The sequence below is a fragment of the Salvia miltiorrhiza genome, chromosome 3, assembly GCF_028751815.1.
Source record: "Salvia miltiorrhiza cultivar Shanhuang (shh) chromosome 3, IMPLAD_Smil_shh, whole genome shotgun sequence".
Lineage (NCBI taxonomy): Eukaryota > Viridiplantae > Streptophyta > Magnoliopsida > Lamiales > Lamiaceae > Salvia > Salvia miltiorrhiza.
In genome coordinates, this window is record NC_080389.1 from 60,143,535 (window position 1) to 60,160,227 (window position 16,693).

The 16,693-nt window shown below is 36.4% G+C and overlaps 2 protein-coding genes across 6 annotated transcripts; one reads left to right on the forward strand and one right to left on the reverse strand.

The window, feature by feature from the left end:
• The first annotated feature begins 1,458 nt into the window (after positions 1-1,458).
• On the forward strand, positions 1,459-11,735 carry LOC131015001 (uncharacterized). 3 transcript variants are annotated; one of them, XM_057943191.1, is made up of 19 exons: positions 1,459-1,738; positions 3,414-3,528; positions 3,668-3,895; positions 4,512-4,598; positions 5,158-5,247; positions 5,324-5,450; positions 5,535-5,632; positions 6,484-6,652; positions 6,769-6,890; positions 7,306-7,434; positions 7,541-7,639; positions 7,766-7,823; positions 7,903-7,978; positions 8,052-8,181; positions 8,698-8,855; positions 9,164-9,236; positions 9,483-9,677; positions 10,255-10,348; positions 10,785-11,735. In XM_057943191.1, exons 2-19 carry the CDS (start codon positions 3,454-3,456, stop codon positions 11,633-11,635), a joined length of 2,859 nt encoding a protein of 952 aa, XP_057799174.1. In that variant the 5' UTR covers positions 1,459-1,738; positions 3,414-3,453; the 3' UTR covers positions 11,636-11,735. The 3 variants fall into 3 exon arrangements, with proteins under 3 accessions (XP_057799174.1, XP_057799175.1, XP_057799176.1); XM_057943192.1 differs by having other exon boundaries at positions 1,510-1,738; positions 3,424-3,528; XM_057943193.1 differs by lacking the exon at positions 3,414-3,528 and having other exon boundaries at positions 1,512-1,738.
• A 229-nt stretch (positions 11,736-11,964) lies between these two features.
• On the reverse strand, positions 11,965-15,798 carry LOC131015002 (cryptochrome DASH, chloroplastic/mitochondrial). 3 transcript variants are annotated; one of them, XM_057943194.1, is made up of 13 exons: positions 15,397-15,798; positions 14,702-14,841; positions 14,358-14,582; positions 14,139-14,264; positions 13,973-14,047; positions 13,743-13,859; positions 13,586-13,632; positions 13,259-13,335; positions 13,096-13,171; positions 12,892-12,961; positions 12,682-12,805; positions 12,525-12,574; positions 11,965-12,431 (listed from the first exon to the last, which is right to left on the reverse strand). In XM_057943194.1, the coding sequence occupies exons 1-13, from the start codon at positions 15,767-15,769 to the stop codon at positions 12,219-12,221; spliced, it is 1,713 nt and encodes a 570-aa protein (XP_057799177.1). In that variant the 5' UTR covers positions 15,770-15,798; the 3' UTR covers positions 11,965-12,218. The 3 variants fall into 3 exon arrangements, with proteins under 3 accessions (XP_057799177.1, XP_057799179.1, XP_057799178.1); XM_057943196.1 differs by having other exon boundaries at positions 11,965-12,452; XM_057943195.1 differs by having other exon boundaries at positions 12,266-12,456.
• Positions 15,799-16,693: the final 895 nt, after the last annotated feature.

The following is a 16,693-nucleotide window of genomic DNA, read 5'->3' on the forward strand; positions in this document are numbered from 1 at the left end:
CTTGGTACGTGTTTAATAAAATTATTTAATTTAATAGTTCTGCTCGATTAACCTAGATTCGTTAGTATTCTTCACTACAATAACATATCACATATGACAAAAGTCAAATTAGTAACTAAAAGCAAAACTTATGTCGACAAAAAAACAAAAAAAAAAAACATTAGTAACTAGTTTGCTCGAATCTTGCAAGTAGTATAACTTTTGCTTTGTTTTGATTCCATTAATTTGATTGGCTTAAAACTTTTTATGCACAGCCCCAGCAGTACTAGTCCACAATGGAAATGTGAACGGTTCATTAATAAATAAAAGTTTAAGATTGACAAATTTATACAAGTACATGAAATTGTTGTTATTTTGACTTGAATTGACAATTCGATCAAATCAAACCCCAGTATCATGTATCAATAATCTATAATATAGTATTAAAAAATAACTTTTAATTCAAAATTAATTTCAAATCAATTTTAAAATTGCGTGACATTTTTGCAATTATAATAAAATTGAAAGTTTGTTTATAAATTATATTTTTCCTTTCACTTTAATTTTCTTTATCTTCTTATTTTTTTTATTAATTTTATTTTAAAATTGTGAAATTCGACTAATTATAAAATATTTAATATACATATTAAATTAAAGGTCATGATTCCACTTCAAAAAAAAAAAAAAAGATTATGATAAGAGTTTTAATTTGATATATTTTATGTGAATATTAAATTTAAAATATAAAAATTATATTTATTTAAAAATTAAAATTTAAAAAATTCTTTCTCCTCTCTCATTTTTTTTGAATAAATTTATTTTTAAATTCTTTTATTAGAATTCCAACATGATACTAGAAATACTAAATACCTACTATAGTATTTTTTTTTGAGGAAGAAGAACAACTTAAATTAACTCAAATCGGAGAGAGCAATATTCGAAAGCCAAGTAGGAAAGCCTGACTTCCAAATCATTACATCAGATAAAGATAAAGCATGTCTAGCAAGTTCATGAGCAGCTCTATTAGCCTCACGCCGAACATGAAAGAAATCCAACACCACCGTCTCACGAGCATGAACAAAGGCCTCATGCAAATCATCACATAAAGAGCCGGAACCATGGTAAGTATCATGAAGCAGATGGATCACCAAAAGAGAGTCTGAGAAAAGAACCATGGGACCCAAATCTAACGAAAAACACACTCCCACGGCGATAAGCATGGCATGCAATTCGCCAAGAAGCACCGTTTCAGTAAAACCAATTGGCCAAGAAGCACTAGTTACTATACATGATATTAAGTCTTCTTTTTTTTTCTTCTTCTTTTTTTTAGGGGATGATATTAAGTCTTTTACCATGTCACAAACTTAATCCATCCAAAATAAATCAACTATAGTCAAGTATTATCAAATTAACCAGTCATAAAAATCAAAAGACTGATAAGAACTATGTTCAATTTAATCATCAAAATAAATTTGGAGATAATAGGGGTATATAGGTGTGGACAAGGGAAAAGAGAGCAAATAGGAAAACGACGTTTTGGAAAGCCGTTACGCCATGGGTGACATCAAAATATCACTATAATCACCAAATATACGGACCGGAATACTACTACCGACCAAATGCGTCGACCATAAAGCAAAGTCCAAATTCGAGAATTTTCATTTTCTACGGCGGCGCTCAACCACCACTACCACCGCCGATCATTTCGAGGAGACTTGGATTTTTTTCTCGCCGCCTCATTTTGCTCTTGAATTATCAGGTGAATTCTTCATATTCACTCTTTCTATTCGCGTATTAATTTATTGGACCGTGTTGCTTGTTAATTAGGTTGTGCGGATTCGATTTCTGTCGGAATTACTACTTATTTGATCATTTTCATGGCCGCACAGCTTACTTTTAGAGCATAGGAGAGAGAGCACTGAAACGAATGAATTGATATCTACTTGTAAACGTTTCTGTTTGTAAGTGATATTGGGGAATTTGAGGAGTTGTAATTAGTTGGAGAGAAGCATGATCGAGGTGTGAGCGTAGAGTTACTATAATATCCGTTTAGCAGTACAATTGACGACTGCAAATGAACTTTTTTGCATGAATATGTGTTTTCTGTAGTAATAGCTTCGTCTATTTGGTTTTGGTTCCTTGCATTATTTTCTTATGCGTTGATGTTTTTGTAGCTGATTCATTCTAGTACATACAAGTTCACCTATAATATCTGGTTTGTGGCGACTAAAACTTGATGAAGGGTACTTAGAATAGCTGGAGAGACATCAGTTTTATACAGAACACTTTTCTAACTTGTGGAGTGTAGATGCTTCTTAAGCTAAGAGTTAGTTGATTTTAGACATGTTATTCACTCCAATAGCAGTAGTAGGGTTGAACCAAAATATGCATGCAACTGTTATTTGGAGTTGGTATAGTATGGAAGAAGAATCAGAACATCCATGATTCAGTGTCATGCTGGGAATCAATAAAATCTTCTGGAATAGACGCATGAAGATCAAACGTAAAACATAGTACCTCCCTACTTCGCCTGAACAAAATCATTTTTAATTATTTGATCCAGCATGTCCACTGGCACAAGACAGAGATACTTCTCAATGTTGGGAAGCCAAGTAATTTTGAAATATAATTAGTCTGATGTCTTTCCAAGAGGTAGTTATGAATTGAGAATACTTTAGATGATGATCAACACGAGATGTTTGTTTACCTAGAATTTGATTCTAGAATTACTGGTTTTGCAGCAGTTGTGCTTGGTAGTGTGAGGGAGAGAAAATATTGGGATTTGCTAAATTCACATTCATTAGACGATACTCTATAAAAGGACCTTTTTCTCAAAATGGTTGTATAGTTATCAAGCGTTTGTTTTCTTGAAATGGCCCTTTACTAATGCTAAAGGAGAGAAGTCCATGCAGTCTCTTCATTTTGCACTCCAATCACGAAATTTGTTAAAATGTTAACAATAGCAAACAAAGGAGGAGATAGAAGACCGATATGAATTTCAGACATGCATCAAAGATTTCAGGAAAATTGTAACGTTAATCTTAATGGATGCCATGAATATCAAAATAGCCAGGATTCCAAGTGAAAAACTATATAAATAAGCATGAAATTAGCATTTGAATGGAAACTGGGGACAATGAAACATATCTTTTTCAGAATTAACTCTAGACATGTTTGAAAAAAAATGACCTAAATTTACTTCTGACAGTCATTTTTGAACCAAATAGCCTTATTCCAGTTACTAGTCTTAACTGTTCTATTTTCTCCTCCAGAATGTTTTGTTCCTGCATATTTATGATTTTTCTGGTATTTGTCATTTATGTTGAAATCTCAAATCATTTTTCAGTAGAACATGTTTATCCTGATTTCCCTGAATCCTTACAGTATATGATTTTCAAACCTGATAAGTTTTTTTTATGTAATATATGCTCCAGTATATTTTAGGTACACAGTTGTGAAAAGACCTGCTTCTAAATGGGATGGGGAAGCATCTACAAGAGACGTGTGAAAGTTTTCACGCTAGCTATTGTAGTCTACCTGGATTATAAGGTTGTAGTGCTTTTAGGTTTCTGTCATTGTATAAGTGACTTGTGTGTTACAGTGACCAGAACATAATGTTCTTTGTCGGACTGCTGTATGGCATTGATGCCCATTTCTTCCCGCCTTTCCTATTCTTCTTTTTCTTCAGGCCCTGCAAGTGAGAGAGAAATGGACGAAGAGTTCAAAGAGGGATGAGCTTTGGGAGAAGGCTCATGAATGTAATGCTAAGCGTGTTCTTAAATTGATAGTTGAGCTGGAAGGCTTATGGGTGAAACTAGGACAGTACCTATCTACACGAGCCGACGTGCTTCCCCCAGCCTATATACGCCATCTACAGCAGCTGCAGGACTCTCTCCCCCCTCGCCTGGTAGAAGAGGTAATTAATGTATTGTAATGTTGAAGCATTTTAAAAGAGCTGAATGGAAGTTTCATGATGCTGTTAGAATAGCATCTAGGCAGTAACATCTGGAAAAAGTAGATTAATATGAAACATATGATAACTGCCCTATAGTATATTCAAAAAAATAAAATCCTTAATAAACATGCTTATAATGTAGTTATCGCTCGATGGTTACTATATTTATTGACCTTTTGTGATGGCTATTATAAGGACTGCAGAACCACCACTGCACTCAAATGTGATGATGATCATCATCTATGGTAATGGTAGGAAATACAATTTGAGAATGATAATAAGATAGAAATGGGTACTCTAATAGAGTACTAATTAGGCAAATTGGGACAGGTGAATCCCTTAGGCTGAATGATCAGACCTAGAAAGGACTAGTTTGGCTAATTCTTGTGTAAGTTTGAGTTACAGAACCTGCTAAACCTAGTGAGGTGGTGAATATACTGTAATACAAATGGAAATAACAGATAAGCTCCACACTTAAGAACCCACAGAAATTGCATGTTTTAATATGTCCAATTTGCTCCTGCATATTCATTGTGCAGGCTACTTTGTTAATACATAACAAGCTTTATCTGAGCAGGTTTGCCAGACTATCAACCGAGAGCTGGGGAAATCGATGGACGATCTCTTCTTGAATTTTGATAATATACCACTGGCTACAGCATCTGTAAGACTCCAATACTATAATTATTGAAGGGGGGAAATGGAACTTCTGATGTTCAATATTTCTGTTCAGATTGGACGTGCTAATGTCATAAAAATAAGCAAGCTCATAAAATTAATGTTTAAATGCATTTTCGGTATGATGCATTTGAAAATCTACATTATTGTATGGATAAATGTCAATCAATACTATAAGTCAAACATGTAAACTTTTTTATTTACATTAATACTGTCACTTTCACCTCTTATGAAGCTTAAGATCTTTAATGTCACATGTATTAGCACCTGATTTTTATTGAACTACACAATAGAGATTTTTACAGAAAACTATCTATGATCAGTTGAACTATCCATATAGTTTCTCAGCAAGGTACATTGGAAGATGAATGATAGAAAAAGTATGCTTCTGCCATACATGAGGATCATTCTGGCATTATTTTTTATTTCCCCTCTATATACGACAAATACCTCAATAAGTTGTTGTTTTGATAATGCCCTTCCCCCTCTCTTGGGATGCAAAACATTTTTTTGATGACTCCACTCCTTTCCACTGTTTTGTGCAGATAGCTCAAGTTCATAGGGCAACTTTGCGTGATGGGCAGGACGTAGTTGTTAAAGTTCAACATGAGGGTATAAAAGAAATCATATTGGAGGTTGTTTTTTGGGTCTTGAGATAGTTTTAACTATGATGCACATGATATCAATGTTCTGAATCATTTGTTTTTTCAGGATTTGAAAAATGCTAAGGCGATAGTTGATTGGATTGCCTGGGCAGAACCACAATATGACTTCAATCCCATGATAGATGAGTGGTGCAAAGAAGCACCCAAGGAACTTGACTTCAACATTGAGGCTGGTATGTTATTGTAATTCATTGAATTTGTTATATCTATTTTCCGAATCCTTTGACACTTTAAGATGTTTCTCTTGGTTTCTGTAGAAAACACTCGGAAAGTTTCTAGGAATCTTGGATGCAAAAGTAATTCTGATGATAACGACATAAATCGTGTGGACGTCTTAATTCCAGAAATTATTATGGTATACCTTTTTTCTAGATCCTTCCAAATGAAGTTTTTAGCCTGTTACGATGGTTTACCTTTCGTCCTAGTTATATGTCAAAAATTCTAATGAACTGATGGTAGTAGACTATTTTTTCCATCTAGTCAAATTGCTATAAGACCAATATAAGATATGTGGCCGAGTCCCTCAAGTTCATTTCTCATGGGTTTTTCAAGAAAGCTTTTTCTCCTCGAAGTAAACAAATCTACTGAGAAAAACGGAGCTATCTGAGGAGAAGTCACTCAATAACTCATTAGCAGCCTAGCAACAGCAGCGACTCTAGACCGTTCATACCCGCTTCCTACTTTCTTCTGTTCATTTGTGTTTACTTCTCACTCTTACATTGCCTGCCTGAAATTGCATTTAAGTACTTCTGAAATTTTCACATATCTCTCCAACGCTTAGACAAAGGCATACTCGTCAAGTGTATCTAACAACTTTGGTTTGCTTTCCTGCATGGGGGAGAAGACACAATTCTGATTGCATGTGTATTAGAATAAAACAATACCTTAATGGCTAGCTTTTAACCATACCTAAAATGGTATCTGTGTATAACAAGGGTTCAACTTTCCCAGACAATATTTTCTGAAGTTTGTATGCACATTGAGTATTAATTTTACTTACAAATTACAATAGGATCTACTTGTGGAAAGTTTGTCAAAAAAAAAAGAAAGAAAGAAAGAAAAAGAATCTATTTTGGAAAGGTAATCAGTGTGATGAGAATTTTCTTCCCAGTCACCATCCAGATTCGTATTGTCCTCCATTTTCAAATTGCTTTTCTTATTTATATGGTAATTGCATAATTTTTCTTAATTTATGTTATGATACAGTCAACTGAGAAAGTCCTAATCTTAGAGTATATGGATGGAGTACGATTAAATGACTCAGTATCTTTGCAAGAAATGGGCGTCGACAAGCAAAAACTGGTTGAGGAAATTACTCGTGCATATGCACATCAAATTTATGTTGATGGATTCTTCAATGGTGACCCTCACCCTGGTACCCTATATCTTAAATCTCAGTCTGATTTTGTTCTTTCAGTTTGTTAACAAACATATTTTATCCTGTTATTTTATTTATGCTGTATCATGGATCTTCTTTTGATTTTGATGTAGGAAACTTTCTTGTGAGCAAGGTTCCTCCACATCGACCAATTTTACTAGATTTTGGGCTTACAAAGAGGCTATCATCTTCTTTGAAACAAGCTTTAGCAAAAATGTTTCTAGCATCTGCTGAGGTCAGCAGCCTTTCCTCCATGTTGATTGCTTATGTTAACTGATGTCCAAAATATATCAAATTGATAAGTTGATAGAACATCAAAACAACACCAGTAGTAGAAAATCAGTTTGATAGTTCACCATGGAAAGGACTTTTTGATGCTTTGAGCCCATATCTGACCCAAAGGTTTAAGCATATGATTCTTGGGTCATCACATGTATATAAGCTCATTGTTTTCTCTTTCATCCTAGACTTAATATCATATGTAATATACATATGGTTGGTTTATTAGGTTTTCCTGTCCAGGTTATTTGTTCCATATTTACCTTCTATGACTATGATCCAGTGGTTTTTCCATTTCTAAATTTTTTGGTTGAAATCCATGTATTATTGTTTTTATTTTGTCAAGAAAACTTATGCGCTGCTTCTTGCAGGGCGATCATGTGGCTCTTTTATCTTCCTTCACAGAAATGGGACTTAAGCTGCGGTTGGATGTACCTGAGCAAGTGATGGAAATAGCAAATGTCTTCTTCCGCACTTCAACCCCAGCAAATGAAGCCAAAGTAAGAGGCACATATTAATTTTTATTTTATTTTTTGAGTTGGATATTCATTTTCAATATAGTTAATCCTTTTGTATATACTGAGTTCATTCTGTTATTTGGTGAAGCAAACAATGAAAGCTTTAGCTCAGCAAAGAGATAAAAATATGAAGGTCCTTCAAGAGAAAATGAAGCTCAATGAGAAACAAGTAAAACGATTCAATCCTGTAAGTCCAAATAATGTCCTTGATTACGATGTTATTAACCAATTAGTGGAAAACCTCCCCTCCCCCTCATGAAACACCGAACAAAATTATTTTTTCAATGGATTCCTAATAATATTTTTTCTTCAGGTTGATGCTTTTCCAGGAGATATCATAATATTCAGCAGAGTGATTAATCTTCTAAGAGGTATCAGATAATTTTTTTTGTACACGCTTCTTCTGTTTGGTATAAATTTCCATAATTTGTGAACTGACATGGATTTCAGGTCTTTCGTCGACTATGGGTCTTCGTGTAGTTTACGTGGATATTATGAGACCATTTGCAGAATCTGTTTTACAATGGTAAGCTGTGCTTTTGTGATTTTCTGTGTCTGCAGGGATGCTCATCCCCTTACTTGTGGAAAACTTGTTTCAGCAATGTGAACAAAGGGCCAGCAGCTAATCCAAACTGGATGCACGACACTCCTATCCTTTCTAATGTTGAAAACAAGCTTCGGAAGCTCTTAATTGAGCTTGGGAATGCTGATAAAGTACTTGGAATCCAGGTAGACCATTACTGCACGATAAGTATGAAAACATGTCTAATTTAAGTTATTTTCCTTAAAAAAAGATACAATGATCACTATTTTCTTTGCAAAGAACATTCTGTATTTATTCCTTCATCTCTAGTTAATTGACTTAATAGGTTTTGGTTGTTGAAGATAAAAAAGATGATGAAAATTGCATCAAAAGGTCATATTGTTGATATTCTGAAATGCATCCCATCATTTCCCAAATTGTGTTGGAATCCTGTGCCACTTGGAAATGCCATCTCTTCGAACATATTGAATATATTGACAGGATAAGTGCGGTCATTTTTGGTACGAAGAAGGCTAGACATTCATCTTTCTTTAGGTTATTTACTTATTCATTAACTTAATTCCTTTCGGCATCCCATATTGTGTTTGTCAAGGGATAGAGCTTGTGACCTTAATTTTATTAGACAGCTACTTGTTTTAGCTATATATTAGTTCTTCTGGCCTCTCTGAGAAGTTCTGTTGATCTTCACTGAACTTCCTTAGGTGTGTGCCTATAAAGATGGAGAAGTAATCATTGATACTGCTGCTGGGGTACTTGGAAGATATGATCCTAGACCAGTTCAGCCTGATAGTTTATTCCCTGTCTTCTCTGTATCAAAAGGAATTACCGCAGGAATGGTTCATTGGCTGGCTGATAAAGGGTATGCAAAAGTTGTTAGTGCACTCTTATAACTTATATTCATGTTGGCACGAGGTTGCAGATCTACTGTTGCAAACATGGTTTGCCATGCTTAATGTATTCATTAATATTGCTAGTTTATGCAGATCAGGGTCTTTCCTTGACTAGCTCCATCCCGTTATCCCATTTAATCTTATATCTATTCTTTATGTGAAAACAATTGTTGCATGATATCCAACAAATAATAATCATTCAGAATTGATTGGTCCTCACATGTTATTTGGTTGGAAATGAAGATTCAATATTAACTGTTTAAAATTCATCTTGCAGGAAGCTGGACCTTTCGGACAAAGTTGAAAATATTTGGCCAGAATTTGGATCAAATGGAAAAGACAAGATAAAGGTAACTTTTGTATGTATGCTATTTTTTCTGATGATAACGACGAATCTATATCTGTTTGGAAATGACCTAATAATCAAAAGAACGTATGGGGCTAGTTAAGTGCAGTCATTTTTGTTTATTGACCAGATGGTGAGAGTGTAGTAATCATCTAACTCTCTCTAGCTTGTTTCCTATTCAGTTCTTATCTTTGAATTTTGTGGTTAAATGTGTTAACATATACTACTATATTTTTTATTGTTCTATTAGGTGCATCATGTGCTTAATCACACATCTGGTTTGCAAAATGCCATGGGCAGTGTAACACGAGAAAACCCTTTGCTTCTGACTGATTGGGATGAATGTTTAAATTGCATCACAAAGATGGTGCCAGACACTGAACCTGGAGGTCAGCAAATGTACCATTACTTGTCTTTTGGCTGGTTATGTGGCGGTATTATTGAGGTAACAAATATTAAATTAAAGATCTTACTCTTTCACTAACAAAATGATATTGTGGATTTCAATCTTATTTTTTATCCCCAACCTCCGACCCCCTCTTCTCCCTAGTTTGAGAATTATCTCCAAATGTCTGGGTTTAGGGACAGCATAATTCAACCTTGGATGTGGTATAAATGCTATAGCTTGTGGTGTGTCCGATTAACATTTCTATGTTTTACCATATTTATTTTTAATTTGTCCAAAATTCAAAATTTGCGAAGATAAACCATTCTATGGTTTGAGAAATTTTGTGAAACAATTTGACAGAGAAGTGCTATTGCTCTCCATCTGTTTTTCATGAAAAGCTGAAGAAAATAGATGGTTTAAGTTAGTCATGTCAGTATAGTTAGTTCCTAAGAGAAAGCCTTAGTTCTCCTCATCCCTCTCCCTCCCCCTATCCAATAGAACCTGAACCATAACACAAAGAAAGTTTCACCTACTCCTTTGCATGTCAAGAGGAGGAACTCCCCGGTTCTTGGGTAACTGAATCAACATTTATGCTGTGAGGCTTACTAATAATCTAATCATTTTCATGATACAGCATGCATCGAGGAAGAAGTTTCAGGAGATCCTTGAAGAAGCATTTATTCACCCTCTTAACATAGATGGCGAGCTATACATTGGAATTCCTCCAGGCATGTTTTGACTCTTCACGAATTATGTCTCCTGTTCACGCACACCTTGTATTCATGACGTATTCCTGGTTGGCTAGTTCAACTTGGTAGTAAATTTCAATCCATCCATCCATCCATCAAGTGCAGTTCGTTGATCCTTTTGGGAAATTATATAAGATCGAGTACCAAAGTTTGTGTTGTATAACCTCTTAAATATGGTCTAATCGATGATAGTGTTTTTGTTTCACCAAACCACATCCTCCTATCAGAAATTGACTACGCAACTTTTAGTTATATGTATAAAGAAAAATTGATACTCCAGTGAAGAAGTGAGAATCAAATACTTTAATAGTTAGATCAAGTCCAAAAGGTTGAAGAGGAAAATATGATCAATCTTTCTCGGTAATGTCTTCCTTTTCGACTGTATATATCTGACAATGTGATTTATTTCTCCTAGGTGTGGAATCTAGACTTGCCACTCTCACATCTGATGTGGAAGACATCAAGAGACTCTCTGAGATCACGAAACGGCCAGATATTCCAGCCAGCTTCCAGTCCCAACTACAAGACGCATCTCAGCTTGCGTCTGCTCTTCCTGCTTTATTTAACACTCTTTTTGCACGTCGGGCCATCATACCTGCTGCTAATGGACATTGCTCAGCTCGTGCTCTTGCACGCTACTATGCAGCTCTCGTGGATCAAGGAGCTATTCCACCACCACATGCTTCTCCTGCCCAACCCCTACTTGGGAGCCACCCTCACATCCCCAAATTCACACCTCCGAAATCCACCAAGAAACAAAGAGGTTCGAAGCACAAACGAGACAGTTCCAACGATGGTAGCTCTTTGAAAAAGGCTAGCGGGGCTAACTACACGAAGGTTCCCAGTGGCGATGTTAGCATCAGCAGCAGCAGCTCTGCAGCTAGAGGTGAACATGGCAACGACCGGACAACTGCTAAACTTTTTACCAACAGCAGAATCCACGACGCGTTCGTGGGAGCTGGGGAGTACGAGAAGTTGACACTTCCAGGCGGGCAGTTTGGTCTCGGTTTTAAAAGATCTTACTCAGAGGACGGCAAGTTGATCGGCTTCGGGCATTCGGGAATGGGTGGATCGACAGGCTATTGCGACATTGACAACAGATTTTCTATTGGTATAACGCTAAACAAGTTGAACATGGGAGGTGTGACTGCCAAAATCATGCAGTTAGTCTGCACAGAACTCAATATACCACTGCCAGCAGATTTTTACAGATTTTCGGAGAGGTTAGCTGATGATGACTCAAATATAGTACCTATCATTAATTGATACATATGTTTTTGCTTCAACGGGAATAAGGGATCAATACTGTCTAAATTGTAGTTGAATTACTTACAGATTTAAGCTACCCAAAGTAACATTCATATTATATGTTTTTCTTGACCTACTTATTACTATATATATTAGTACTAATTTTTTAGTACCCCTTATTGGCTATTGCGGATGGTCTGTTTTGTCATCCTCAATTTATATGATGATATCAATATCATTAACGGGGGGAGAAAAGGCTTTGCCACTCGAATTATAATGTTTTTAGAATTCTATCACTTATCATTATAATTAAATAAAATACTCGTTACTACTACTGCTACTAGTACTTTACATAACTTGCAATTTATTATTATATAAAGTTTCACATAAAAATACAATACAAACAATTAAAAGAAAATTGAAAAAAAAAATCGGACAGTTCGAACCGTGAACCGTCGGTTCGGAACCGAAATTGGAACCGCTGGTTCATGGTTCGAACCGGAACCGTGCTCCTTCATTTCTGGTTCCCACCCCCGAAACTGTGGAACCGGCGGTTTGGTTTGGATTCGAACCGGGAACCAAACCATGGCCATCTCTAATTTTATTGCATTTTATTCGCTTTATTACTCTTCCATTTCTTCTCTTCCACACCACCTCTTCTTGCTCCTGAGGCCTTTGTGTTCCCAAATTTGAGTGCCACAACTGGCTTGATATACATCATCATTCCTGGATTATGCCTCTTCTCTTTAGGCAGTGGCTTCAGCTGAGGCAACCAGTACGCCACGAACTCGCCGTCTGGATCATAGTTCTGAGCCTGAACTCACAACATAATAAGCTTGCTAACATAGTTTTTTTTCATTCATTTTCATGAAGAAAAAGATTGAGAAAGTTGAGAAGTTTAACATACTTGCTTTGGGATGCTGAAATACCGATCCTCTCGAGGATCATTCCCAACACCTAAGGCAAAGCATGCTGCTATCAGCTACTATACACTAAAAATGATTGCAAACCAATCTCACTATCTTGTAGTTCTAGGTTAGTGTTTGGTTGCTTCTAGCACTGACCTGCTCCATAGGTCCAGTTGCCATAATTGGAACACGGATCATAATCCAAGAGACATGTCTCGAACCATTCCGCCCCCATCCTCCAGTCCACGCCCATGTCTCGAACAAGAAACGAGCACACAATCTGCAACGGTAGACATTTGCATTGAACTAACCGAGAAACTACCATAACATGTACGCGTGTTGTGTGTACTGCTTTTGTAAGTTCACCTGTCGCCCCCTATTCGACATGAAGCCAGTAGCTGACAGTTCTTTCATGTTTGCATCAATTAGAGGATACCTAAAATTTGCAGGGTAACAAATCAGTCAATAGAAACCTAGCTAGAAAGCTATGCACAACGTTCATGTTATCTTCTCGTCTGTTTTAATGAATGCACGAGAAACATAATGAGATTACGAGCTCCAAAGCCGTACCCGGTCTGACCATTTCGCCAAGCATCAAAAAGTGCTTCGTCTTGGCTCCAATTCGTCTGCACTTTTCGAGGACCGCCTGTAAGGATAAATATTCTCAAACATTTGAGCTCGAAACGAGTGCTGTCATTTTCAATCATGGCATATGGTATGCCTTTTTCCTTACCAACATGAAACAGAGAGTTTCTTGCCTTGATTGATAGGAATCTGAAGTAGTCCCTCCATATAAGTTCAAACAACACCCTGGTGAAAAATGAAGTAGCTTTTCAGGGATGCATTGTGACATCCTTTGACAGTTTCTATCTTACAACATAGCTAATTTCAATATATATCCAACGATATATACTAGGACTGCAGGAGTTTCTGCAAAAAAAGTGGTATCGCATTTCTTGGAACAGAATTGAAAAATTGGCAACAATGCTTCTCAGTTAACAAAACTTCTTAAACACGAAGCACGAACGTTGATAAGCAAGGCGAAATAGTGGAAAAGTACCAATATGTGGAATCGTTTGACTCTCTCAGCTTTTCATATCTCTTCACCTGAAAAAAATCAAACTCTTGTTCACATCAGACTCTTCACTGATCAATGCAGTTGATGAAGCATAAGATCAATATGTCAAATATGGGAGTAAGTTGAGTTATACTTATACCTCTTCATAAACAAAACGAGGCGAAAGGCTTCCAGAGGCGAGCCAGGGAGAAAATTTTGTCGAGTAGTCAGGTCCAAGCATCCCGTTTCGTGTCACTTTATAAGTTCTCAAGAGGTCCTAGAAAAAGTACAGAATCAGAAAAGAACTCACTCACTCTTCATTCATTACACTCAATCCAAAATGACTTAAAATATTTGGTAAATGCAAACACAATACAAGAAAACACTCACCTTCTTCCAGAAATACTCGTGCACTCTACTCAGTGCTGCGCTCTCACCCCCCGTAAACGCCATTCCTTTCTTAGCCTGCATCAACGGGAACAAACACGATGCAACATTAAGCCCCGGAAGCAAGTAACATTTTGTAGTGAGCTTATATCTAAAGATATTTACATGCCTTTTCTGGCTGAATCCCAAGCATAGAAGCATCGGGGATGCATCCCCAATCTTTAACACCGGGTGTGGGACCAAGTGATGCCGGAGCCTTAATGCAACCTCTAATGGTAGACTTTGATTCAACCAACTGTGTGTTTTAATCATCAAACAAGAAATAGATTAGATAGCCTCTTCTAATGACCCAAAATACACGCACTGAAACGTATTGAAGGAAAAGCACCTTACGAAACTGAGTATAAATGTCTGGTAAGGACGTGCAACTGAACGGAAGGTCATCAATGTGGTACATAGTACACCCCCAGATCAAATCCAAATTAGCAACATTCGTAGACTTATGCTTAGCAGACACACCTTCAGCTAATGGTAGCACGACTTTTTTCAAATTCTTGGAAACCAATGTCTCGACATTTACCTCCTCACTGCACGTTTCTTTCTGAGCGTAAACCTGTTATTCCAACCAACAATGTTCCTCTTTTATAGCTGAGGTCTAGGAAACCGAAAAATGGCATGTTAAAGTAGCTATGCTAATACGAAAAAAAGACCTAAAAAGTTGAGATTCTTAACAGTGTGGACTCCATATGCTTTGGCAAGTGAAGGAAGAATGTGCTCTGGTTTCCCCTGCTGAATCAGAAGGTTGAGACCTCTTTTCATCAAATTTTGTTTCAAATCGGCCAAACACTCGATAAGAAACTGCGCTCTCAGAGCTGCCAAACAAGAAAGTAGAAACACAGCCACATTAAAACTACACAAAATTATTACTACAACATGCCAAATACTCCATAAAGTTACACATATATTATAGCACTACATCTCATCATTGGTTAACTAAACTCTACTATGGTTTGTTATTTCCATCATATACCGTTCAAAGTTCATATCTAAGTATGGTTTTTTCTCGCTAGTTTATAAGCTCAATTATCCAAACACTTTGACAACTTATAAGCTTAGCCAAACACCCCTTAAGACAAATCGATATCCCTTACACACTCCCAATTCAACTCTACTTACACCAATTCTTGTATATTTTTCTTTGCTTTCGTATTTGCTTTGTGCTTTATTTTGCAACACAAAATTCAAGCACATAAACTCTCATCACACGACACAGATAGAACAACATCTCAACATCATCGTCATTTATTGACTAAAACTTCAAACAGCTAATGAAGAAGAAGAATAATTCCAAATATACATTTCTCAACATCACTAGCTCAAAGAAAGAAGCAACAAACTACACGAAACGGTGTAACGAATATATATACCTCCAGTTTTGGGGAAATCGAAGTGATGCGTGGAGCCAAACAACCTCGGATCGACGCAGTAAACGGGCAAGACAGCCTCGGAAGAAAGCCAAGCCTTGTGCAGAACCTCGTTGTCCAAAATTCTCAAATCGTTTCTGAACCAAACGATGGCAACTCCTTTTCCTTTCCTCTGCGGCGCTGCTTCGGAGGTGTACCTCGCCAAGGTCTGGTGGGCGACCCGCTCCATCTCGTCCGACCCGAGACCCGGAACCGGGTGCACTGTGTTTGCGGCTCTAACTGCATTGGAGCACAGCATGCTGGAAAAACGCAGATGGATTTTGGGAGGGGAAAAGAGAGGGTTTAATTTGGAAATGATGGTGAAATTTTGGATCATGGTTTGTCCGAATTCGACTTCACAAGAGGAAGGTGAGGTGGTTGGTAGTTATTTAGAAGTTGGGAACTTGCCACGTAGGCGCAGTGACGTGGCGCCTTGGGGGCCGGGTAATGGGGATTTTGTTTATATATATTTTTTTAATTTAGACCCATTTTCCTTATAAAGTAGACAAAATACTCGAGTCTTTTGAATTGACGCAATTCGCTCTCACTTATTTTTGTAGTCGCTTACTATTATAGGTCGAAACAATTTAAATTATTTTTTTAACTTCTCAAAATTATCCATAAATTTAATAGAAACTGATTTTTTTATATATGTAACTAATAAATACCCCTCCTTCCATAATTTATGTATCCGTTTCTAAATAAGTGAAGTAATGATCCTATTTTATTTTGAATAGAAAACTTATGAAAAATAAATTAATTACATTTATTATGTATAGACGAAAATGGTAAACTAAGTACATTTTTTATGCACGGATGAAGCAATATTTTATACTTCCTTCGTTCCGTTTTTAATATCCATTTGAGAATGACACGTGTTTTAATAAAGTAATTGAGTGTATTGTGAGTAGAATAAGAATCTCACCTTTTATGCGAGTTTTAAAATAATTGAAGCGGAGTAAGGGTCATATCTACTTTTACTAAAAATAGAAATGAATACTAAAATATGGAATGTCCAAAAAAGAAAAATAGATACTAAAAGTTGGAACGGAGAAATTACTTGAATTGTCAACTCGCCGTAATCAATAAAGTGTGAAAATGATGGAATCTTATTGGATTGTAAGTTGTGTATCAGTGCATGTGAATGAAAGAAATTGAACTGAGCTCTTGGTAAGGATAGTAATAGAATGGCTTATGGATTGTTTATTTATTTAATGGGACATCAAATATATTTATGCCTAATTTATAATGATCAAAATGC

What these genes read in the sequence shown, in the direction of transcription:
- LOC131015001 (XM_057943191.1), top strand. Translation starts at nt 3,454, where the DNA reads ATGGGATGGGGAAGCATCTACAAGAGACGTGTGAAAGTTTTCACGCTA. An exon ending in CCCCAGCAAATGAAGCCAAA is followed by an intron (nt 7,435 to 7,540) that starts GTAAGAGGCACA and finishes TATTTGGTGAAG; the next exon opens with CAAACAATGAAAGCTTTAGC. An exon ending in ATGGAAAAGACAAGATAAAG is followed by an intron (nt 9,237 to 9,482) that starts GTAACTTTTGTA and finishes TTGTTCTATTAG; the next exon opens with GTGCATCATGTGCTTAATCA.
- LOC131015002 (XM_057943194.1), bottom strand. Translation starts at nt 15,769, where the DNA reads ATGATCCAAAATTTCACCATCATTTCCAAATTAAACCCTCTCTTTTCC. An exon ending in TTGGGATTCAGCCAGAAAAG is followed by an intron (nt 14,048 to 14,138) that starts GCATGTAAATAT and finishes CCGTTGATGCAG; the next exon opens with GCTAAGAAAGGAATGGCGTT. An exon ending in TGGCGAAATGGTCAGACCGG is followed by an intron (nt 12,962 to 13,095) that starts GTACGGCTTTGG and finishes TGCAAATTTTAG; the next exon opens with GTATCCTCTAATTGATGCAA.